The sequence below is a fragment of the Balaenoptera borealis genome (genome assembly GCF_965194805.1).
Source record: "Balaenoptera borealis genome assembly, chromosome: 1".
NCBI lineage: Eukaryota > Metazoa > Chordata > Mammalia > Artiodactyla > Balaenopteridae > Balaenoptera > Balaenoptera borealis.
In genome coordinates, this window is record NC_138860.1 from 76,461,168 (window position 1) to 76,483,978 (window position 22,811).

The following is a 22,811-nucleotide window of genomic DNA, read 5'->3' on the forward strand; positions in this document are numbered from 1 at the left end:
CCTTCTTTAATAGCAAAAATATCATGGTCACCCAAGATGATCATGGCTGTCCTTTCAGTTTTGTGGATTGAGAAAATACGTGATGAGAAAAGGCTGTTAAGAATTTAGTAATGATTTTAAATGAATTTGGAGTTTAGTAATCAGAAGTATAACCACAAAATTTAAAAACATCAGTACAAAGATATATGAAACAAATTATTTATTCAGTCTACAGAAAATATGGATTTGCAGATGCCCTGCAAAAAGCCAAAGGTTACTACTACTCCAACCGCACATATCCCAGGGCCCACTGTCTACAGGTTGAGAACCACTGACTTAAACCAATACTTTGAGAAGAGCATTATCAGAAGCAGTGTTCCATATCTTCTGAGTTTAAAAATTATGATAAAAAGACCCTAAAAAACTAAACAATGTTCAATGAATTGTGGGATTCTTCCAAAGAACAGAGAAGGTGGTAAACATAAAGAATTAAGTCATTTCAAAGAAAGGATCCTACTTCTAGCTCCAGTTACAGATTTAAAATATTAGCAGTTAACATATGCAGATAGCTTTGTAATATTTCTTAAAACTAATTGAGAAAAATAATCCAAGTCTGTAGTATCCAGTGTCTGGTTATCACCATTCTCGTTGCTGAAAGAACTGCAGCACGGAGTGAGGGAGATGGAGCAATGTCAAGTCAAGGTCTGCGTACCAAATGTGGCTCCAAGTCCTACCAGGCCACTGATGCCTCCTTTTTTTCCCAAAATGCACATCAAGCCCTTTCATCCCAGAGTGCCTAACTAATCTCAAATTATTGAGCACCTAAATCAAAGATCCTATAAATATACTAGGCATGTTTGGGTTCAAGACAAAATGTGGAGAAACAACTAAATTTCCATGACAATGTGTTCAAGGTGACTTGCTAAACCTGACATGCTAGATGCCCACCAGCGCACAAAATGCAGTGCAAAGGACTGTTTCGGGTCTTAAATAGTTAGCAGCTGAACATAGTTACTACTGTTCCTAGTGTGGAAACACTTAAAAAGGACATATCAAAAGGCTGTTTATCCATTTCAGCATGCTCAAAACCCTCTTTGGCATTACACACAAATCCCCCTTAATGGACCACGGCTGGTTTCAATGCTGGATACTTTTGACTATGTATGACTCACTGATAGTGATAGTCAGTTTCTTCCTTTTCAGTTACCTTCAAAGATTTCAAACTTTATATCAAACATTTATTGAATGCCTGCTTTGTCTAAAACAGTATGGCTGTGTGACAGTAAATTTCTCTGTGTATTAATTTTCTCATCTATAAAATGGAGATGACAATAATAGTACCCATCCTCACAGAGTTGATGTAAGGATTAAATAAGATAATGCACTTAAGCACTTAGAACAGTGCCTGGCATGTAATAAGAGCTTAAATGTTAGCTAGTATTAATTATTTTTATTATTATTAATTACTATTAACCTCCTTTTATGTATAATAATAGCTTCTATAAGGGTACTGCATGTATTATCAATTCATTAGTTCTCATAGTTACTGTTATTTAACTATTGATATAAATTGGTTAACTCCCCAATTAGATAGAATTCTTGAGATCAAGTACCACATCTCTGCATTCTTTTAGAGGCAATAGACTATAGTGATTAATTACACAGACTGAGCCAGACCACCTGGGCTCAAGTTCTGACTCTACTGCTCATTAATAGAATGACCTGGAACAAGTTATTTTACCTCTATCCTCCATTTCAATGATTTGTTACCACTATCTACCCAAAAAGCCCAAGACAGGATACCTTCCTCTCTATCCTCCATCCCCCTTTCACATGACCTAATTACCAAGCCCTGTGATTCTACACTTTTTAACATCTCTACTGTCTGTCCTGGCTCTTCATTTTCATTGATATTCCAGGCTTTCATCATCTCTCACCTGCACTACTCGTACAAGTCTTAATGGATGTATAGGACTTAGATGTAGAAGTAGGCAGAAGCTGTTTCAGGCAGATAGAATGGCATGTCAAGAAACGAGGAAAAAAAAGAAAAGTTAAGGGACAATGGCCAGATTAGTTGAACTAAAAGATTTATAGAAAGGAGAGTTATTATAAGGTAAAGTTAGAAAACTAAACTGGAGTCAAACCATGAAGGGTTTTACATTCCAAGCCAGAGAATTTGAACTTAATCCTGTAAGAATTACTTCTTTTTTAATGGCAAAATATTTACTTCTGATACTTATATCGATTAACTGTAAAATGCCTTTCCTATATTTCTCTTCTTCTTCCCTCCCCATTTTCAAATAAATGGAAGATATACACTTAAATCTATATGTTATTACAATATACCTCTCCAGATTGTACTATAAAAACAGACAAGTGCCCTATATTAGCATATGCTCCCCCAAAATAAAACTGTCTTCAGATAATGGGAAAGCACTGAAGTTCTGAATAATGTATGATTCAGGTTTCTAAAACTGATAAACTGCTCAGAGAAGTTTCTCTTCTTGCTATAGGTGTGAACTTCTATCATTCAAACATAGCCAATGGTCTGCTAAGAGCAAATTCTTACGAATACCCCTTGCTTTACATACTCGTCATATTAATATCAAACTTTTACTTTTTATACATGTGTTTTAACAGCTTATGGGAACTATAGTGAAGTTCTTCACAAGTTTAGATTCTCAGCCTTTGGGAAAACACAGACCCTTTTGAGATCCTGATGAAAGTTTTGGAGACTATCCCTAGAAAAATCCACAAATAACATACACTAAATCTTGCATTTTATTTCAAGGGGTTTATGAACACTTAACATCCATTCACAGGCCACAAGAATACCCATTCTACAGGACTGCTATTTTTCACATGAAAAAGGCAGTAGTTTTCACCCTGTCCTAAGAGGGCAGGTATTTCAGGTTTGTTTGGTTGGAGTTTTTTTGGAGTTTTTTTGATTGGTGGATTTTCACGGATCCATCCAGTCTCTCGCCTAGTTCTTTTTATCAATGTCATATTGTCTATGACCATGGAATAGAATAAAGATAACAGAGTACCTGGAAACCAAATTTATGACCTTGCCCTCATTAAAACCATGCTCCAAAGAAATGAGCTAACAATCCACAGCTGGAAATACAGCCATAAATGTAACACTGGTATTTATTTACAACCCATTCCCCATTGACCCCAGTCCTACTTGGTGCCAACAAGCTAAATCCAGGGAAGGAACGCTGCGCAAGTTTCCCTTTAGTCATGTGTACACATATCAGTATAAGTACAATGATGAATAATCTTCCCAAGAGATCTCTATGTGCAAATGATTCCTATATCTGAATAGTACCAAATCCTCAAACTTGAACTTCGTTCAGTATAGACCTAAACTTCTTGTAGAATCAACTATGGGAGGCCATCTAGTGGACAAAATATAGAAACACACATTCTTAGCTACTTGAAGACAGAGTTTCAGGTTTCTTCTTAATGCCCCATACAAGATCATGTTACTAAACAGTGCTGCCTCCTCAGAGATTAAGAGTCTGACTCTATTGCCAAAACACACCTATTAGACCTGAAATGGACAATATTATTTTAAATACTGACTTCTCCTTAAAAACAAAAAAGTTCATGGACACAAAAATCTCAGAATAAAATGGCACCGAGAAAGTTTCCCAGATTTTCTTCTTCGTTACAAGTGGTTATATAAAACCACAAGCCTTAGAGACAGGCGTTTTCATAATTAAAACTGTGAGAAAAAAGAACTATCAGATGTAAATAATCTCGATAGCTATCTCCCTTGTTAGGATAGGAACCACATCTCTACAACATCCTCAGAACCAAGGACAATTCTTGACACACAGCATGTGCTCAGAAATTATAACCTGAATTAAAACAAGTCATATGACACAGGCCTCAGTGCCCTCCAATTAAACATACACAGCCTCAGATTCCATTCAGGTACCTTTAGTGGGTGCAGGATGTATACTGATAATTGGTTGCTGCTTCGCCAATGGCATAAGTGTTGGTAGTGTTTGAATAATGATGGTTTTTGCTGGAACGCTGGGGTTTGTTTGAGTCTTGGGTGCTGCTGGAAGTAATAAAGGCTTGGGATGAATTGAAGGTTTAGAATTCATCTGAATTTTTTTCTTTGGAGTCAGTCCATTTTCTGGAGAAAAACCAAACAAACCACAGATCAGTTTAAGGGCAATTAAGCAAATCCTAGGAAGCAGATTCTATTATACACCTTTCCCTAAACATTATCTTGACCTCTGACTACCCTTACTGAAGTTTAAGCATAGCCACTCTATATCTTAATGGACTGAAGAAAAGTCCTCAGTCTGAGGTCTTCCTTTGTGACCAAGCTGCAGCTTTGCCAAAGGGACACATGAACCAGTAAAGAAGAATAGCTAAAATCCCTGAATAAAGCATTGAGGTGAATAAGGTTAACAATGTCACAGCCAAATGGCCCTCACATTCAATATCTTTAACTGAAACTTTGAAATTTCTCCTGAAGATGGTGGGGCCCTAAATCTATTTAAAGTATCATTCACCTATAAAGACAAAAACAACCAAAGAAGATTATTTCTTCCCTTTCGTCTCCACATTAATCATCCACAACAAACAAAACAGGTCCACTAATTTAAAAACAGCAAGCCAGCTTAAAAAACATACACTGAATCCAACATTTTCTTTTAAGAAATGGAGCCTAAGCTCAGTCTAAAATAGAGATAACAGAAGTTAGGAGATGGATTAATACCAGTTTTGCTCTCAGGACTTATGATGGGCTTGTCTTCCTTCAGTGGCTCTGCTGAGGAGGGACTGTTAAAGCTTTCGCCATATAAGGAAAAGGGAGACATCTGGGAAGTAGAAGACAAATCCAACTCCTCCTGTAACAAAATAAAACACAAACAAATTCATTCAGAATAATACTATCCTTGAGCAGAGAATTGCTTACAAAGAGAGGCAAGATCCATATATAAACAGAGAAACACTTCAAGACAACTTCAAGGCAAAGGTGTGATATATTAGAACTATGTCTATATATGAAGTACTAAGAGATGATGGATAAATCAACATTATCCAGCTATACTAAAGGAAAAATAACTAAAAATGAAGTATGTCTATTTCATCCTCTTATATGAAAGATATGAATCACTGATCTGATCTGCTTCTACATTTTCTCCCACAAACTTTCCTAGTCATACAAACATTTAGTATCACTACAGAGTTACAGTTAAAATGCTAATATCTTTTCCCCACCATCTCTTATTCTGTCTTACAGGAAGCTCAAAAGCAAATAATTCTCACTATTTGTATCCTTTTCTATTTCTTAACACTGCCTTTGTCCCGAATGTTTTGAAAGAAAAACACTGAAAGGAGCAGGGCTATTTTATTTTATTTAATGGGTAAACTAATAATACAGAGGGACTTCCCTGGTGGTCCAGTGGTAAAGAATCCGCCTTACAAAGCAGGGGACATGGGTTCAATCCCTGGACGAGGAACTAAGATCCCACACGCTGCGGGGCAACTAAGCCCACGCGCCACAACTACTGAGCTCACACGCCTCAACTAGTGAGCTTGTGTGCCGCAAACTACAGAGCCCACACGCTCTGGAACCTGGGAGCCACAACTACAGAGCCCACACACCCTGGACCCTGTGCGCCACAACTAGAAAGAAGCCCGGGCGTGGCAACGAAGAGCCCTCGCACCACAATGAAAGATCCTGCATGCCTCAATGAAGACCCTGTGTGCCACAACTAAGACCTGATGCAATATACAAAAAAAATATTTTAAAATAATAATAATAAATAAATCTTTTAAAAAAATACAGAGATATATAAATATTAATATTTTCTAAAAGTCTTTTACTATTCAGTGGATCTGTCTCATTTTGTTAGAATAAAGAAGCTTAATATAGGATAAAAGTAGCATTCCAATTCCAAGAGAAAAAGATGTTATGTATAACAATGGAATGGGCACAAGTACATAAATACATACATCATACCATCTTCAAAAGAATCTATAAGATTACTGAAAGAAGAATTAAGAGAATACTTGTTTACTCTCAGCATGATGTAGGCTCCCTTACATCAAAAAATCCAGAAGCGGGCTTCCCTGGTGGCGCAGTGGTTGAGAGTCTGCCTGCCGATGCAGGGGACGCGGGTTCGAGCCCTGGTCTGGGAAGATCCCATGTGCCGCGGAGCAACTAGGCCCGTGAGCCACAACTGCTGAGCCTGCGCGTCTGGAGCCTGTGCTCCACAACGAGAGACCGTGCTGGAGAGAGGCCTGTGCACCGCGATGAAGAGTGGCCCCCGCTCACCACAAAGAGACAAGCCCTCGCACGAAGACCCAACACAGCCAAAAATAAATAAATAAATAATTAAAAAAAAAAAAAATCCAGAAGCCATAAAGGAAGAAGAAATAGATTTGAACAAATAATAATTAAAATATTTTATAAGAAAAAATAGAACATAAACAAAGTTAAGATACATATTGGGAGAAAATATTTGCCAAAAATGGACGAAGTAAAGAAACCACTATTTCATTGAAAAGGAAATGTAAATGGTATCCAAAGGCAAATTTAAAAGAAAATCTTTTTTTTTTTTAAATCATCAGATAAGAAAAAGTTAAAATGACCTGAAAGAGTATATGGGAGAAATGGTCATTCTCAGTAATGCTGGTGAGGATGAGAATTGTTTCATTCATTCATCCTCAACACCTATTCAGCATGTAGCCATAAGCAGGGCTGTATGAACCTTACAGAGTATGTTATAACAATAATATATTTGGAAAAAAACAAAGACTATGAGATAACACAGGAGGAAATGATTATCTTCATGGCCTTAGTTGCTTACAAGGTATTTGATAAAATTCAGCAAAGAGTCCTCATAAAAGTCCTAAAAAATAAGGACTGGAGGGACACTTTCTTAACATTAAAAAAAAAAGCTATGCATAATTGCATAGCCAAAGTCATACTTAATGGTAAAATACTAAATGCTTTGCCATTAAAGTCAGGACAAGAAAGAAAGAATTGCTTTTTCTGTAATTCTAGCAAACATAATTATACTAGAAAATGAAATAAAAGGAATAAATATTAAAATAGAAGAAACAGACGTGCCTTTGTTTGCAAGGTGATATGCTGTCTACTTGGAACACATTTAAGAACCAACTAACAAAATTTTCACTATGAAAATATTGTATTAATAATCACTTAGAAAATATAATTAAAAATAGTTCACTCATAATAGTAATAGCAATTATAAATACCTTGGAATTCATTTTCTAAAGAATGTGCAAGACCTATATGAAGAAACTTAACTGAGAAGCATAAAAGAAAATCTGAGTAAACAGAGAGACATATAATATTCTTTAACAGAATGATTATAAGGGTGATACAACTGGGAAAATTGGTTCACTTATATAGTGAAAATTAAAACTAGATTTGTACCTAACACTTCATACTAAGGTCAACTCACAGGCCCACAAGGGGACATTTTTGACAATGTTCACTGTGGTGTAGGTGAAGTGTTGTGCAGTTACATGCAACAGATTTTGATGTAGACAGAGCAATATGACTTGATCTTAAAAAAACAATGTGCTAATTTTGAAAAGTAAGAAATAAAGAGATCTGATATAATAGCATTTACATAAATTTAAAATACGTACACAAAACTGAAATCAGTGAGAAAAAGATGAGCTTTTTAATAAATGGTGCTAAGGACTTCCCTGGTGGCACAGTGGTTAAGAATCCACCTGCCAATGCAAGGGACACGGGTTCAAGCCCTGGTCCCGGAAGATCCCACGTGCTGCGGAGCAACTAAGCCCATGTGCCACAACTACTGAGCCTGCGCTCTAGAGTCCATAAGCCACAGCTACTGAGCCTGCACGCCACAACTACTGAAGACCGTGCGCGTAGAGCCCGTGCTCCGCAACAAGAGAAGCCACCGCAATGAGAAGCCTGCGCACTGCAACAAAGAGTAGCCCCCACTCTCCACAACTAGAGAAAGCCTGTGAGCAGCAACGAAGACTCAACGCAGCCAAAAATAAATAAATAAATAAAATAAATTCATTTTTTAAAAAAAGAATTGATTTAATAAATGGTACTGGAACAATCCTTCTGATAGTCATTTGGGAAAACAAAAAACTTGGATTCGTATTTCACATCATAAACCAAGATAACTCCAAATGGATCGGAGATCTAAATATTAAAAATAAAACCTTATGAAAAATATGTATTAACAGTCACTTGGAAACTATTACTTCCCGAATAATTTGATCCTAAGGCCACTAGGTGGAGCAGTGCAAGACCAGCATCCATGCAGAGAGGCAGGCTGGTGGAGTATCGGAGTCTAAGGAGAGGAGGTAGGGGCAGGCAGCCCAGCACAGGGAGTCAGAGCAGATTACCCTGCTCACATTGGGTCAGCCTGATGCAGGTGTCAACGCCCAGCAACACAGGAGTCAGTGTGAAGAGACCTGCACTGGCCAAATCCAGGATAACATAAGAATCAGAATAAATAATTATAGTAATGGGTTATAATCTGTTGAATAAACTAGGAAACCATGAGTCCATACTGATATAAACAAATAAATGAATAAATTTAAAGTCTGATGAGAAACAGGTTATTTTTACATAGCTTTAAAGTACCTCCTCATAAAATACTTATTTTGGGCAAAGGAAGAAAGAGCAACTTCACAGTGGAATAGCCTGGCAGACACCACCTTAATCAAATGAACAAAGTGAACCTCATCAGTAGCAACAGGACAAATGAAAACTGTGTGCCATCACATCAAAAGTAAATGAGACAGACACAGCATCACTTCTGTGATATTCCTGCCACAAACACAAAACCTGAATCTCATCCTGAAGAAACATCAGACAAACCCAACTGAGGGACATTCTACAAAATAATTAGTCTTTAATCTCCAAAAGTGACAAGGTCCTGAAAGTCAAGGAAGAAGGAACTGTTTCAACTGAAGGAGATTAAAGAGACAAGACAATCAAATGCAATGCGCGATTCTAAACTAGATCCTTCTGCCCAGTAAAGGACATCTTTGGGACAACTGGCCCTATCTAAATGGGAACTGAAGATTAGATGATAGTATGGTATAAACATTTATTTCCTGATTTTAATGGTTTTATTGTGATTAGAAGACATATCCTTGCTTGTAGGAAGTAGACACTGAAGTATTTGGGGGTGACAAGGCATCAAGTTGGCAACTTACTCTCAAATGGTTGAGGAAGAAAAAAGTTCTTTGTAATGTACTTGTAATATTTCTATAAGTTTAAGCTTTTTCAGAACAAAAAATTAATATAAGCAAGAAAACAAGAATAAAAATATTATAACCTATGAGTGGTGAAAACCCTCCTTTAAGTAACAACAACAAAAAGCAATGAAAGATTGATAATTCAGCCATGGAGAAAATAAACACCAGAAATAAAGCTTAAAGACAAATGACAAATTGGAGAAAAAACACTTGTAACTTATTTCACAAACGAAACACTAATAATCCTAATATGTAATAAAGCACTTTAAAAATTGAAGAGAAAAAGACCAATACAATCCAACAGAAAAGTGGACAAAAATTTGGACTGACTGTTCATAAAAAGAAATGCAAATAGGCCTTAGACATATGAAATATACAAAAAGATGTTTAACCACACTTATAATAAAAGAAATAGAAAACAAAACATGCTGTGTAGTGATGAAGGGAAAATTGTCCCTCTTACATACTGCTGGTCAGAATACACAACCGTACAACCTGTGGAGGGAAATCTGGCAATAAACAGTAACATTAAAAAAGTATTCACCCCGATCTCAGCAATCTCTCTTTAGGATAGCTGCCGGTTGGAAGATATCCTGGCAAAAATACGAAGTGACTTATGTGCATAGTTATTTATTACAGCATTGTTTGAGTCCAGAAAAGACCGAAAACAACACAAATGTTCATCAATAAGGAAATCACTGAATAAAGTATAATATAGCCACACAGTGGAACACTTATGCAGCCATAAAAGGGAATGAGAAAGATTCTATATCCTGAAATTGGAGTTACCTCTGGGATATACCACTAAGTTAAATAAGCAAGGTGCAGAGCAGGGTATGTAGTATGCTACCTTTTGTGTAAGAAAGGATGGAAAGGAAAGAATAGGATAGAAATCAGGCTTCTGTGAATATACCTTGTTATATATTAATACTTTTGACTTCAAAAGTAAATTAAGTTTTTAAAATTAAATCACTGGAGAAACTGTGGGACCACAGAGAACTGCCAAGAGCGGCAATCAGAGAAAAGCTTCATAGAGAAAGTAATGTTTGAACTGGGACTTAAGGATGAATAGGATTTTTCCAAGGAAGAAAAAAAATGAGGCTATTTCAGGCAGAAGGAAGAGCATGTACAAAAACCTAAGACGGTAAGAGCAGAGCAGAGATCTCGCTGCTCTTGTCCACAGACGGTGTTTGGCACAGTTCCTGGCACAGTTGTTGAATGACTGGAGCACACAGGAGCTCTCAGGGTTAAACCTAAGGGGAGTGTGAAGGTAGGAACAGGAAGGGTAGTGAGAAACAAGACTGGAAAGGTAAACAGGAGCCAGAACATGGAGGGCCTAGTACACTGGCAATTGGAATTTTGTCCTTGCAAGGGTTGGGAAGGTTTTAAGCAAAAAACTGGCACAATCAAATTTGTGATTTTGAAAAATTTCTCTTTGAAGATTCCTCTGCTAAGAAAGGTTTAGGGAGTTAGGAGGCAGAGAGACCAGTCAAAATTCTATTGCCTTAATCCAGATGAGGTGATGATGGCCTGGTGTGTGTGGAGAAGATGAATCTTAGAGATACTAAGTGGATAGAATCATCAGGATTTAGTAACTGACTACATGGAAATTACGCCAGAATGAAGATACCTCAATTTACAGCAGATATAATTCACTGAAAGAGTAATTTGAATTTTTCTTCTTATATTTTTTCCTTTTCCCATTCCAAAAAATACCTAAGCCCTTTGGTACTTCCTTTTCCTGGCCTCAGAGCTTTCGTCTAGATGAAGAGCAGAAGCATTTTTAAGGTGCTTTTGTAAAAAACCTTATTAGCTCATTCAAAAGGTAGTACTAGGCTTTCCTGAACTAAGGAGACCATTCTAGGTTACATGGCTAAGGAGTTACAGAAACAGACCATCTTACAGTCTTCCATGTCCTCAAAGAATGTATATTCTAATGGGGAGTAAAGAGGGTAGCAGGGAGAAAAGACAGTAAGTCAATAAACAAAAAAAATATTGGGTACTGGTAAGGTGCAATGAAACAATGAAATTATGAAGACAAGAACATAAGGGAAGGAGGGCAAAACCAAAGAGTCTAACAGCTTTCTAGCTCCCTCAAGGCCCTTCCTCAAGATTCAGCTTCCTCAGGATTAAATGAGATAATAGGACTTATATTAGCACTTAATAAATGTTAACTGCCTCCCACACATACATATTTTCCAGATTCCATTGTAACCAAAATCACTGTAAAAGACTGGTTACTTACAGGAACATGCTGAGTTGAAGAATAAGAGTCCACTGACTGAGGAGATGAGATTGAACAACTTGAGGAGGCTGGAGAAAGTGGCTGAGGTTCTGCCTTAATATCTTTAACTGAAAAACAAGGGGCAAAAATATTCCCACTGAACAATATAAACTCAGAATGAAATGAATAAGAAAGAAGGTAAAATCTGCTTTTAAAATTCAATAATATAGAAGCTAAGGTCACCAAAATATATCATCAAGTGAAAATTCAAGAGCAGAAAATAGTAAATCTAGTATGCTTCCATTTGTGTAATAAATTACACATGTGTATACTATTGTACTACTAGCATCTGCATTAACTCTCTTGAAGGATGAACATAAGAAATCGATAACAGTGGTTGTCTCTGGGAAGCAGAACTTGGTGGCTGAGGGACAAGAGCCAAAAGAGACACTTTTCTACTCTATGGCCTTTTTGTATCTTTTGAATATTATGCAATATGCAAAATTATAGACTCCCCCCAAAATAATTTTAAAACATAAGAAACAGGAAAGAATTATTGTGGAAAGCATTTTTGACAATACAATTAAAACACAAATATGTTCCTATCTTTTGAACTATGTATTTTTAAAAATGTGCTGAGCAACTATAGCCTAGGTATTCCTAGGTGTCATATTTATAACAGGGTAGGAATGGGGAAGAGAAGAATCTCTGTGGCAGACTGTGTTCTCCAAAGTTAGGTGCAAAATATCTACCATATCTCATGATCTATAATGTGATCTTGCCACTTCCCCATCAAGAAGTAGCCACTATTTCCTCCTCTGTTTGAATCTAGGTGGGCTTATGACTTCTTCAATCGACAGAGTATGGAAGTAATGCTATGTGAATCCCAAGGCTGGGCCATATAGAAAGGTGACGTGTAAGCACTCAAGTTGGCAGTCCTAGTCTTCAAGTCATTCCAGACCAGGCATCAGACATGTGAGTGAAGAAACCTTAAGGTAATTCTAGCCCCCAGTGTCAAGCTACCCCAGCCTTCAAATCTTCCCAGATGAGGTCTGGACACCATGGAGCAGAGACAAGCAATTCCTGGTGCATCCTGTCCAAATGCCTAACCCACAGATTCTGGGAGCCTAATAAAATGGTTGTTGTTTTAAGCCACTAAAGTTTTAGGGTAGTTTGTTACACAATGGTAGGAACCAGAACACTGGCCTTGTGTAGCTCTTATTCTGTGAGGGAAGACAGGAATTGAGCAAGATATACAAATACATAAAATGAAAGGGAAAAGGAAATGCAGCAGTGGGGAGGACTGCAATTTAGATGGGGAAATGTGCTGGTTATTTACACATTGTCTCTCAGCTCTCAGTCTACCTTCTATAGTGTGTGATACAAATTATTAATACATGTCTCAGCTGGCTTCCTTTTAGGTCCTGTCAATAGGGGATACCAGAAGGATGCTAAAGGGTAGAAGGGAAGAAGGGACTTCTTCATCCTCCCATCAGCTTCATCCCAGAAGGGACAGTTTGCTCCAGGTTCCAGCTTTTTTCAGCACACCTAAAAGCCACCTCATTAGGCCCCTTAAAGATACTAGCATTAGCCGGGTAGGGCCTCCTCCTCAGATGTGTATACACGGGATCCCTACACTAAGTTCCTAGGTTCTAATAATCCCAAGCTTCTTCCCTTTGAGTCCCTAAATTCTGTCTAATTCTCAGATAGGTTAATCTCTTAGAGAGTATTACATATAATTTGAAATCAATATTTCTGAATAATAAATTTTTTATTCATTATGTGACTAACACATAACTATGAAATTCTTTATATCTATTTTGGCAAGAAATTTATGTATGCCTTGCTACACCAAAGTAGAATGTAGTCCCTGGAAAGTTTTGGCCTACAGAAGTAGCCCAGTAACCCCACCTAATTTTGACTATTACCAAGCTACAAAATAATATGGACCCATTTAAATTTTTTATCAATGAAATACATCATTACCTGTACAGAATTGATTGTTGATGTCCCAAATGCCTGTCTCCCAAGGCATCAGATCAAAATCAAAATCAAGATTATCAAAATTATTTTCCTGTAGGTTTCAAATCAGCAAAAGAATATTACAAGATTAAAATATATACATCCAGAAATCAAACTAACAGATGCAATTTGCCATAAATAATATAATTGTGATTACCCAACTTAGTAAAAATAACTTGCTAAGTTAATCAGTTCATCTTGAAAATACATCTTGGATAGCTTAGAGATAAACCAATTTAGTTATTTTAAGCACAGTAGTAACAACTAGGAAGGAGGTATTGAAGTCAACATCTATCTGAAAGATTCAGTTGGTCTCATTCTTTTCAGTGGAAACAGACCTTTACAACAGTCACAAAATATGTGTTCTGTCATAAAGGAGATTCAGCAAAATAAGTTTTCCCATTGCAACAGTCACAAAATACGACAGTCACAAAATATGTGTTTTGTCATAAAGGAGATTCAGCAAAATAAGTTTTCCCATTGCCATTAAGGAAAAGAAGTCACAGCAAATGCCTATTTACCATACCATCTCTATATACAAGGGAAAGAATATAGATGTATCCAAAAGACATGCAGGAATCATAAAGAGACTTTAACTGAAACTTCAGATATACCAAATATTAAAATGCTTATGGGAGAAGGAAGAGATCCATAGGAGGATGGGTAATTTTATATTTTTTACTGTTCTGTACTTTTCAAATTTCTAATTTTTTTTTTAATCCTAGAAGATAAAACTAAGTTTCTCAAATAGGGGTCAGTAAACTTCTTAGAGGGGCTCTTAGTTTCTTTTCATTCAGATGACAATTTTTTAATTTAAATATAATCATATTCTGGGTCATCTGGATGGCCATCTTATACCATATATATTAATAAAGAACTGCCACATGATTTCAGAGCCCTCATATGAGTTTAAGATTAAGACAGTAACACAACTATTTTAAATGTTTAAGGTTACAGAGATAAGAACAGAAGTAAACTTAAGATATAAACAGTACAACAAAGTTAAAAGGTAGTCCATATTAACTTAACGTGACAGATAATAAAACAGCAAGAAAGCAAGCCTCAGGAAAAAAGTAAAGACTAATCTAGTTATCAATAAAAACAATTTGGAAATAATTTCTAGAATATTATCATTTCAAATGTCTATTCTGTGGTTTATTTTTATTGAGAATATAACAGAAGGAGAGAAGGGAAACTTTTCTTATCATACTGCCCTAGACTGAGTAAATATTATTGCAAATTATATAAAGAGAATGTGTGAAAGTTCACATAAAAAAAAAAGAAAAAACTACTTAAATTATGAAAGAACCACCTTTTAAATCAATCTCCTTTGCTTTGTTCTCATATTTGAATCTAGACATCAAATAATTAAGCAGCCTCATACTTTCAGCAACGAAAAATCTTTAAACTTTCTTAGTCTAAGTAAATTGAGCAAGGATATTTGCCTGAGTGCTAGCAATACTTTTTAACATGTTCAATAGTGGCATGACCTACTTCGAGGATGCTTCATACTCAATCTTCAGCCAAAAAAGTCAAATACATTTTACAGCATAAGAATTTTATCTGGTTGGAAATTTCACAGACCCATTTTATGTAAAGCAAAACATACTGGTACTTATATACTCTAGTTCTTCAATGACTTCTCAAGGGAAACTTGTACAGCCATGTGAAAGAAGAATGACAGTTTTAAAGCTAGAGTGGGCCCTCTGAAACCATTTAATCCAATCTCTTATTTTATACCAGAAAAACTAAGGAACTGAAAGATTGAGTGACTTGTTTGAGGTAACAGAATGTTAGTTATAAAATCAGGCTCATATTTCCCTGAATCTTTCAAATTTACTATATTGTTTCTTGACGATGTTAGGCTCTGGAGGTTATGAAAAAATACCAGTTGCTTAAGCAACCAGCCAATATTAAAAGCCAATTTAATCAATAGACAACATTGTAAAGCATCTCACAGAGTAAATGAAACCATTAAAATCTCATGCATTGATTTTAAAAAATATCATGTGTTTCACTCCCTTCTATTGATTCATGGTGAAACAACTGCTAAATTATTCTTTGAGAAATGTCTTAAACTCACTGAGCAAGCTTTATTTTTAATAAGGGCTTAAAAAATAAGTGATAAATATTCAACCTGATTGATATGCATATAAAATCACTCTGTTCACTTGAACTACTTCCCAAGACAAACAGCACCTCATCCATTAAAGAATAAGACAAAGTAAGAGTTCAGGCCAAACAGCTTCACATATACTAATCCAGAAAAGAAAAAAAAAAAAAATCTAAAATATTTTTGAGAACTTAAAGTGCTATAATAATAGCTTTTATGCATACTTCTAACCACTCAAAGGCAAAAAATAAGGACATTTCTAAGTTTCAGAGCTTTCAACACTAAGGATACATAACTTTAAAAAAGGAAGTTGGTAAGTTCTCTTAACTAGATCCATGACACACATACTCCTTAACATCACACTGTTTCCCTTATGCAGCAAAATATCTGTAAAAACCAAGAGGTAGGCAGTTATGTAACTCTTCCAAGGTTACCCACCCCTGGGGCCAAAGGTAGACTTAGAATACAAGTCTTCTCACACCAAGACCAATGCAATTTCTACAATCCTACATTCACTGACAACAAAATGGCTACTAACTTTCATACTTAATCTTAAAAGTTATTTAAACTTAAATAACTAGCCTAAACGTGTTATCCTGAAATCTTCTTGCAATAATTAAAGATTAAATATCACATTATTCAGCATTTCTCCTCTAATAAATACTTACATAAGTTTCATTTGCCGCATCCAATTGCAGGTCATCATAGCCAAGTTCAGCAAAGAGGGTAGAATCTTTGGACAAAAGAAAAGAATACACATTTACTGTTAATTCAATGTTTTGACAAAAGAATAAGTGCTGTATCCTTATGCCAGCTCTATTAGGGTTTCTCATTAGCCATTACTATTACTGATAAACTCCAGGAGTGTGAATGACAACCAATTCAAAGCTGGTTTCTAACATATGTATTGTTTTCCACATAATTTTTATCTTGTGAACTAAATCATTATACCAGGGATTAAAAAACAGGTTTTATGTCCTGTCATGTCATCTTGGACTAATTGATAGTGACTTTCTGGAACATTACTAACACAAATTCTGAGGCTTCATCTGGGTTCAGCACAAGAAAAAGTGACATGGTTGATCAGCAGTGATGACAGGAGAGGAATATGGCAACACATGTACCAGGTATTTGCCATCCTTGCCTTAAGTTAGAGGTACAAACAATAAAGAACTCACTCATCTAAACCATTTCATTTATTTCAACAAATCTAACTATGTTCCAATTTCCTAATAAGATTTCCTTATAAACCGAGAAATATATGAACACAGGTCAAGGTGCTGATAAGGCCAAAGAAGATTGATTACTGTATAATCTGTAAAGTGTCTATTTTCTTTAACATTTTCAGAACTTCATGCACTTTGAAGAGTTTCCCAATCTAAGTCTGCCTTTGTACTCCCTACTATCATGCCACTGAAATTTGCTCTGGTGATTTCCTTACTTCACATATATAAGAGCTACACTACCAGTCTCTCATTGACTTGGCTAATGGTAGAAACATTTCACCAGCCTAAAACAAAATAGTACATAGCACATTTTTTTGTATGTAGTGATAATGAAAGGTTACTCATATAACTCTCAGAAAAGGACTACCTTAAACTCAGCTGCAGAGCAAAACAAAACAAAACAAAAAATCCATATAAGTAGATGACTGTGGCTAAGTACCTTATACACAGGCTAAAACTCCTTGAAAGAGTTCTTTATCTGCTGCCTCTCATTTCTCTCCTCCCTTTCCTTCTTGAACCTATTCCAATCAAGCTCCCCCCCACCAACACATACACAGGCATACACATCAGTTATTATGTCACCAATGACTTCTCCTCTGCTAAATTCAATGGTAAATTCATGGTCCTCATCTTACTCTCAACAGCATTTGAAACAGTTGATCTTTTCATACAATTGAAAAGCATTAATTGAAGCACTTTCTTCACTTGGCTTCCAAATTACCATACTCACCTGGTTTTCCTCCCACCTCACTGGATGGCCCTACCTTACTGGTTCTTCTTCATCTTCTTAACATGAAATTGTCCCTGGGCTTAGTGCAAACTTTTCTATCTATTCTACTCCCTTTGTGATCTCAGCTGAGCTCATGGCTTTAAATAGCATCTATATGCCAAGGATTCCTAAATATACATCTCCAGTCCATACCTCAAGATGCATGTACACAGTGAGTACTCTACCTCTCCTCTTGGATATCCAAAAGGCATCTCAAACTTAACACATCCAAAACTGAGCTTCAAATCATCCCTCACCAAACCTCCTACTGGTTCGTCCTCATCTCAGTTAATGACAATTCAATTATCCCAGGAGCTCAGGTCAAAAACCTTAGGAGTCATTGCTTACTTCTCTTCCTCACTCTCTGTGTTCAATCTACCAGTAAATCCTGTCAGCTCTGTCTTCAAAGTATGTATTGGTAATCTGGCATCTTACCTTTCCTTTCCATTCTTCCTTCCCTTTCCATCTTTCCTTTCCTTCCCTACTCTTCCCAACACAGAGATGTCAGCAGAGCAAGGAGGGTGGTGGGGTTTTGTGTGTCATCCTCTGTGGCAATGTGCCTGGTACCCAAGGAAATAGGATGATACAGGAGGGGAGGTGCCTTGTGGAGGTGGCAGCGTGCCTCAGATGCCAAAAAAATGGGGCAGTGGGAGGAGGAACAGAGTGGCAGATGTAAGAAGCAGCCTGAGTGGTTAGGAGAGTGATAATATCGAACAAATGTGTTAATTGATGGAGCAAATGATAAGATATATTAGAGCTAGGTTTCTCACTGTCTGAGAAAGGATTTAGAAACGTGAAACGGGAAGAGAATAAAAGAACCCTAAGATGTTGCACTGGAATTAGAAGTATTAATATGAACACATTTTTAAAAAATATTCATACACAGAAAGAATTATAGATGTTTGTATATGTGTGTACACATATACATACATGTATGTCCTAGTTCTGTCTGCTAACAGGTCCTAGGAACGAAGACATCCCACCAGCACTGAAAAATCCTATGTTTCCAGACCTTGGATACTGAATACCATCCTCTACTAAATGGAAGTCCACTAAAGGGCTCCTTAGAGAAAGAGCTGATTCCAGGGCTTAGGCAGAGAAAGTGCAAAATAGGCCTGGGAAAATCTTGTTGTGCCAGAAAATAAGGAAATCCTCAGAGAATGATGGAAACATGTCAAAAGAACAAAGGAGCTGATATGAATGGACTCTTACTGGTCAATTCTCGGAAAATCTGAGCATCAAAATAAAGTCAGATTACAACCCATTGAATCAAATTGGAATTAGTGAGCTCATAATGAAATAAACAAAGAAACAGAGAAAGCTTTTTCTTACAGTATAATGTCAATTAATAAATGTAGACAGAATGTTAAGGGAGAATCACCATTTGGCATTAGAGTGGTAGCTAATATAAGCTGGAGTTATCAATGGAGGCCAGGGCTGGTGAGTGAAGGTTTAGTAAGGAATAGGACATTGATGGCATTCAGATTATCTCCCCCAAAATACTGGGTTAGCCAAAAAGTTTGTTCAGGTTTTTCCATAAGATGTTACAGAAAAACCCAAAGGAACTTTTTGGCCAGCCCAATACAAATCAAATGTAAAGGGGGGAAATAGTGACTTTACAGTGGAGAAATCCAGCAGATATTAACTTGACAATGTGATCAAGGTGAACATCACCTTGGAACAGGTCAACATAGTGTGCCTCTATCATTTCTCTAGCATTCCTGCCACGGACTCATGGCCTGATTCTGGTCATGAGGAAACAGTATACAGACCTAGGTTTAGAGTCATCTTACAGAACAAAAGAGCTGTACTCTTTAAGACTGTCAAGGATACAAGAAACAGGAAAAGACTAAGGAACCATTCCAGGTTGAAAAACTCTAAGGAGACATGAAAAGTAAAAGTAATGTGTGTTTGCAGGTAGGGTCCCAGACTAGAAAGGAAAAAGAACCATTATTAAGACATACAGCAAAATATGAATGGCATCTGTGAATTGGATAGTAACGCTGTATCAGTGTTCATTTCCTGACTGGAAGGAATGTATGACAGTGATATAGGAGAGTATCCTTGTTTGGGGGAGGAGGGGATACACACTGCAGTATTTAAGGGTAATGAGTTAACAACACATTTCACTCTCTTTTTCTCTCTCTAAAGAAGGAGAAATGGGGCAAATACAGCAAAATTTAACAATCAGGGAATCTGTGTGATGGGCATGCAACAGTTCTTTGCACAGTTCTTATAACTTTTCTGTAGGTTTGAAACTATTCCAAAACTTAAATTTTGCATAAAAAATATACATGGGGAGCTTCCCTGGTGGTGCAGTGGTTAAGAATCCACCTGCCAATGCAGGGGACACGGGTTCGAGCCCTGGTCCGGGAAGATCTCACATGCCGTGGAGCAACTAAGCCCGTGCACCACAACTAATACGCCTGTGCTCTAGAGCCCGCGAGCCACGACTATTGAGCCCGCGTGCCACAACTACTGAAGCCCATGGCTAGAGCCTGTGCTCCACAACAAGAGAAGCCACCGCAACGAGAAGCCCACGCTCGCCACAACTAGAGAAAAGCCCATGCGCAGAAAAAACCGAACACTACCCAAAATAAAATAAATAAAATTAATAAATTTATTGAAAGAAATATATATGTATATACACATGGGTATATACATATGCATATGTGTATGTGTATATATCCACAGTCAACCACTTCCATTATCTCCACTGCTCCTATCATAAATCACTTGGATTGATGCAGTAGCCTCCAAATGGTCTCTCTGCTTCTGCCCTTGACCCTCTTTCAGTCTATTTTCAACAGAGTAGCTAAAGTGAGCCCATAAAAACATAGGATGTTATTGGGAATCAGGATTTACACAGTAGGAAAAGAGAAATAAAAGTATATAATGCAAGAAGGTGAGAAAGAACTCTGTGGTACTGGCTTTGAACTGTGGGTATTAGTATGAATTCATGCTTTTTAAAAATACATATTTCCTTGTTCTTAGGAGATACACAGTGAAGTGTTTAGGAGTTTCATATTATTTGCAGCCTGGTTTCAGATAATGAAAGAAGAGGGAAGTGTGGGTAATACTGAGAGAAAAAGTGAGTATGGCAGGATGTTAACAGTTGGTAAATCTAGATAAGGGAAATACAGGTTATCACTGTACTGATCTTTTAACTTTTCTGTGGTTTGTGGATACTTAAAAAAACGGAGAGTGGGTTGATAAATACATTTGTATACTACAGCATACCTTAGAAGGATCCGTAAGAAAGTGGTGGCATTGGTTACCTATGAAGTATCTCTAAAATATATTGCCTACTTCTATATCTTTTTCACCAATCCCACACTACCTACTATATACATTTCTCCTAACAGTAGTAAACTATGGTAGCTATTAGTTTTTGTTTGCTCAGCAAGCTTTCCCACCTGACTGCCACTCTGACCATTTATTTATTCCTTTACTTCTTGTAAGATGAGAAATGGCCACTGGAAAACAGTAGTGACCTTAGAAAGAGCAGCTTTGGTGGAGTGGTGGAGCCTGACTGCATTGTGTTCAAGAGACAGTGAAAAAAGAAAAAGTGGAGTCAGTGAACATGGACGTTTTTTAAAAAAGAATTCTGCTGTGAAATAAAAAACAGAAATGTGGTTGAAGCTAAAAGGGAAGTAACATCTAAAGAGGGTTTGGGGGTTTTTCACTCTAGACAGGAGAAGCAACTACATGTAGGAAGGGAAATGAAGATTCAGGGAACAGAAGGAAGAAGAGCTTGAGCAATATTCTTGAATAAAGGGGGGGGGGGAGGGCGTGTCTAGGGACTTCCCTGGTGGTGCAGTGGTTAAGAATCCGCCTGCCAATGCAGAGGACATGGGTTCGAGCCCTGGTCTGGGAAGATCCCACATGCCATGGAGCAACCAAGCCCGTGTGCCACAGCTACTGAGCCTGTGCTCTAGAGCCCGCGAGCCACAACTACTGAAGCCCACGCACCTAGAGCCCATGCTCCGCAATAAGGAAAGCCACCGCAATGAGAAGCCCACGCACCACAACGAAGATTAGCCCCTGCTCACCGCAACTACAGGAAGCCCGTGAGTAGCAACAAAGACCCAACACAGCCAAAAATAAATAAATAAATTTTTAAAAAACCAAACAAAGAAGGAGGGGTCTAAAGCACACATAGAAGTGATCAGCTCTAGCATTCCCACCAACGAAGAGAAGGCAAATATACTGGTACATGGGTAGATGAGGTAGTAGGAGATTGCAGCAGTTCTCTTCTGATTCAAAGAATGCAGGAGGAGGTGTTGGAGGTTTGAGGAGAGAAGAACCTTTATAAAAACGATCATCAGAGTGAGAGGACCAAGGAAATATGATCAGCCAGGTAATACTTAATGGTCTATTTCAGGTTAGTATCATAAATTTAAAGTGAGACCAATCAGCATGGTTGAATTTTCTTTTTTAGCCACTTTCAGCTACTTGAGTGCATTCATGGAGTAGACAGAGTTGGATTTAACCAAGGTTGCAGTTGATCAAAGAGAGAACTACAAAACAAGAGAGAGAGAAGGATATTGAGGGTGTGAGGGAATGATTACAGAGATTGTCCATGGAATTTAAATTGGATAAGGGGAAAGTGATAACATAAAGGGGACAAGGGACAGTGAAAAGATGGCAGAATCTCAGCAGTGTTGGAGGTACCACTGGAATTGGAGTACTAAAGAGAGTGAGCTGGTAAGACAGAAGGTGATGGTCAGAGTGGGATGTTGGAAACTGAGATTATGTTACTAGTACCGACAAGGTTTAGGTTTATGATTGGGGAAGAAAATGCCTGAGACAGGGTGGAAGGTGGAGAAGAGACCCAGGAAATGAGAGGTCAGCGTATTTGAAGGATTTTCTCTGAGAATACTGAAATCAGCCAAGAATCATGATGGACGGAGTGTTAAAGAAAGTGACAATAAACTAGGAACTAAATTTTTTCAAAAAGTGAGGGAGAGTGAACCAGAAATCAGCAGATGACTATAACAGGGAGAGGTAGAGGACAGCATGTGAGACAATGTGAAATTTAAGCCTGGATGTTTTTAGGGAGGATGAAAGGAGAATGATCTAAAAGTAGCAATGAAGGACAAGGAAGATAACTAACCCACTTTCAGAGGCCCTAATGGTGAAAAGGTTTTGAGAATGAAAAGAGCTACCATTCACTAGGACTTTAGGGAAAACCGTGTCATCAGGGAAGTCAGGTTTTGGTGAACACAG

General features: G+C 37.3%; 1 protein-coding gene across 7 annotated transcripts in view; it reads right to left on the reverse strand.

Annotated features, from left to right (window-relative positions):
- ATF6 (activating transcription factor 6) overlaps window positions 1-22,811 on the reverse strand; it is a 226,613-nt gene that overhangs the window by 197,802 nt on the left and 6,000 nt on the right. For 5 of the 7 annotated variants that reach the window (XM_082405507.1, XM_082405506.1, XM_082405508.1 and 2 more), the window contains exons 2-6: window positions 16,256-16,320; window positions 13,439-13,526; window positions 11,474-11,580; window positions 4,721-4,850; window positions 3,926-4,129 (exon numbers count right to left, since the gene is read on the reverse strand). In XM_082405507.1, coding sequence (XP_082261633.1) covers window positions 3,926-4,129; window positions 4,721-4,850; window positions 11,474-11,580; window positions 13,439-13,526; window positions 16,256-16,320 — 594 coding nt within the window. Of the gene's footprint in view, window positions 1-3,925; window positions 4,130-4,720; window positions 4,851-11,473; window positions 11,581-13,438; window positions 13,527-16,255; window positions 16,321-22,811 lie in introns of those variants that run through there. The other 2 variants (XM_082405509.1, XM_082405511.1) reach the window with 2 other exon arrangements.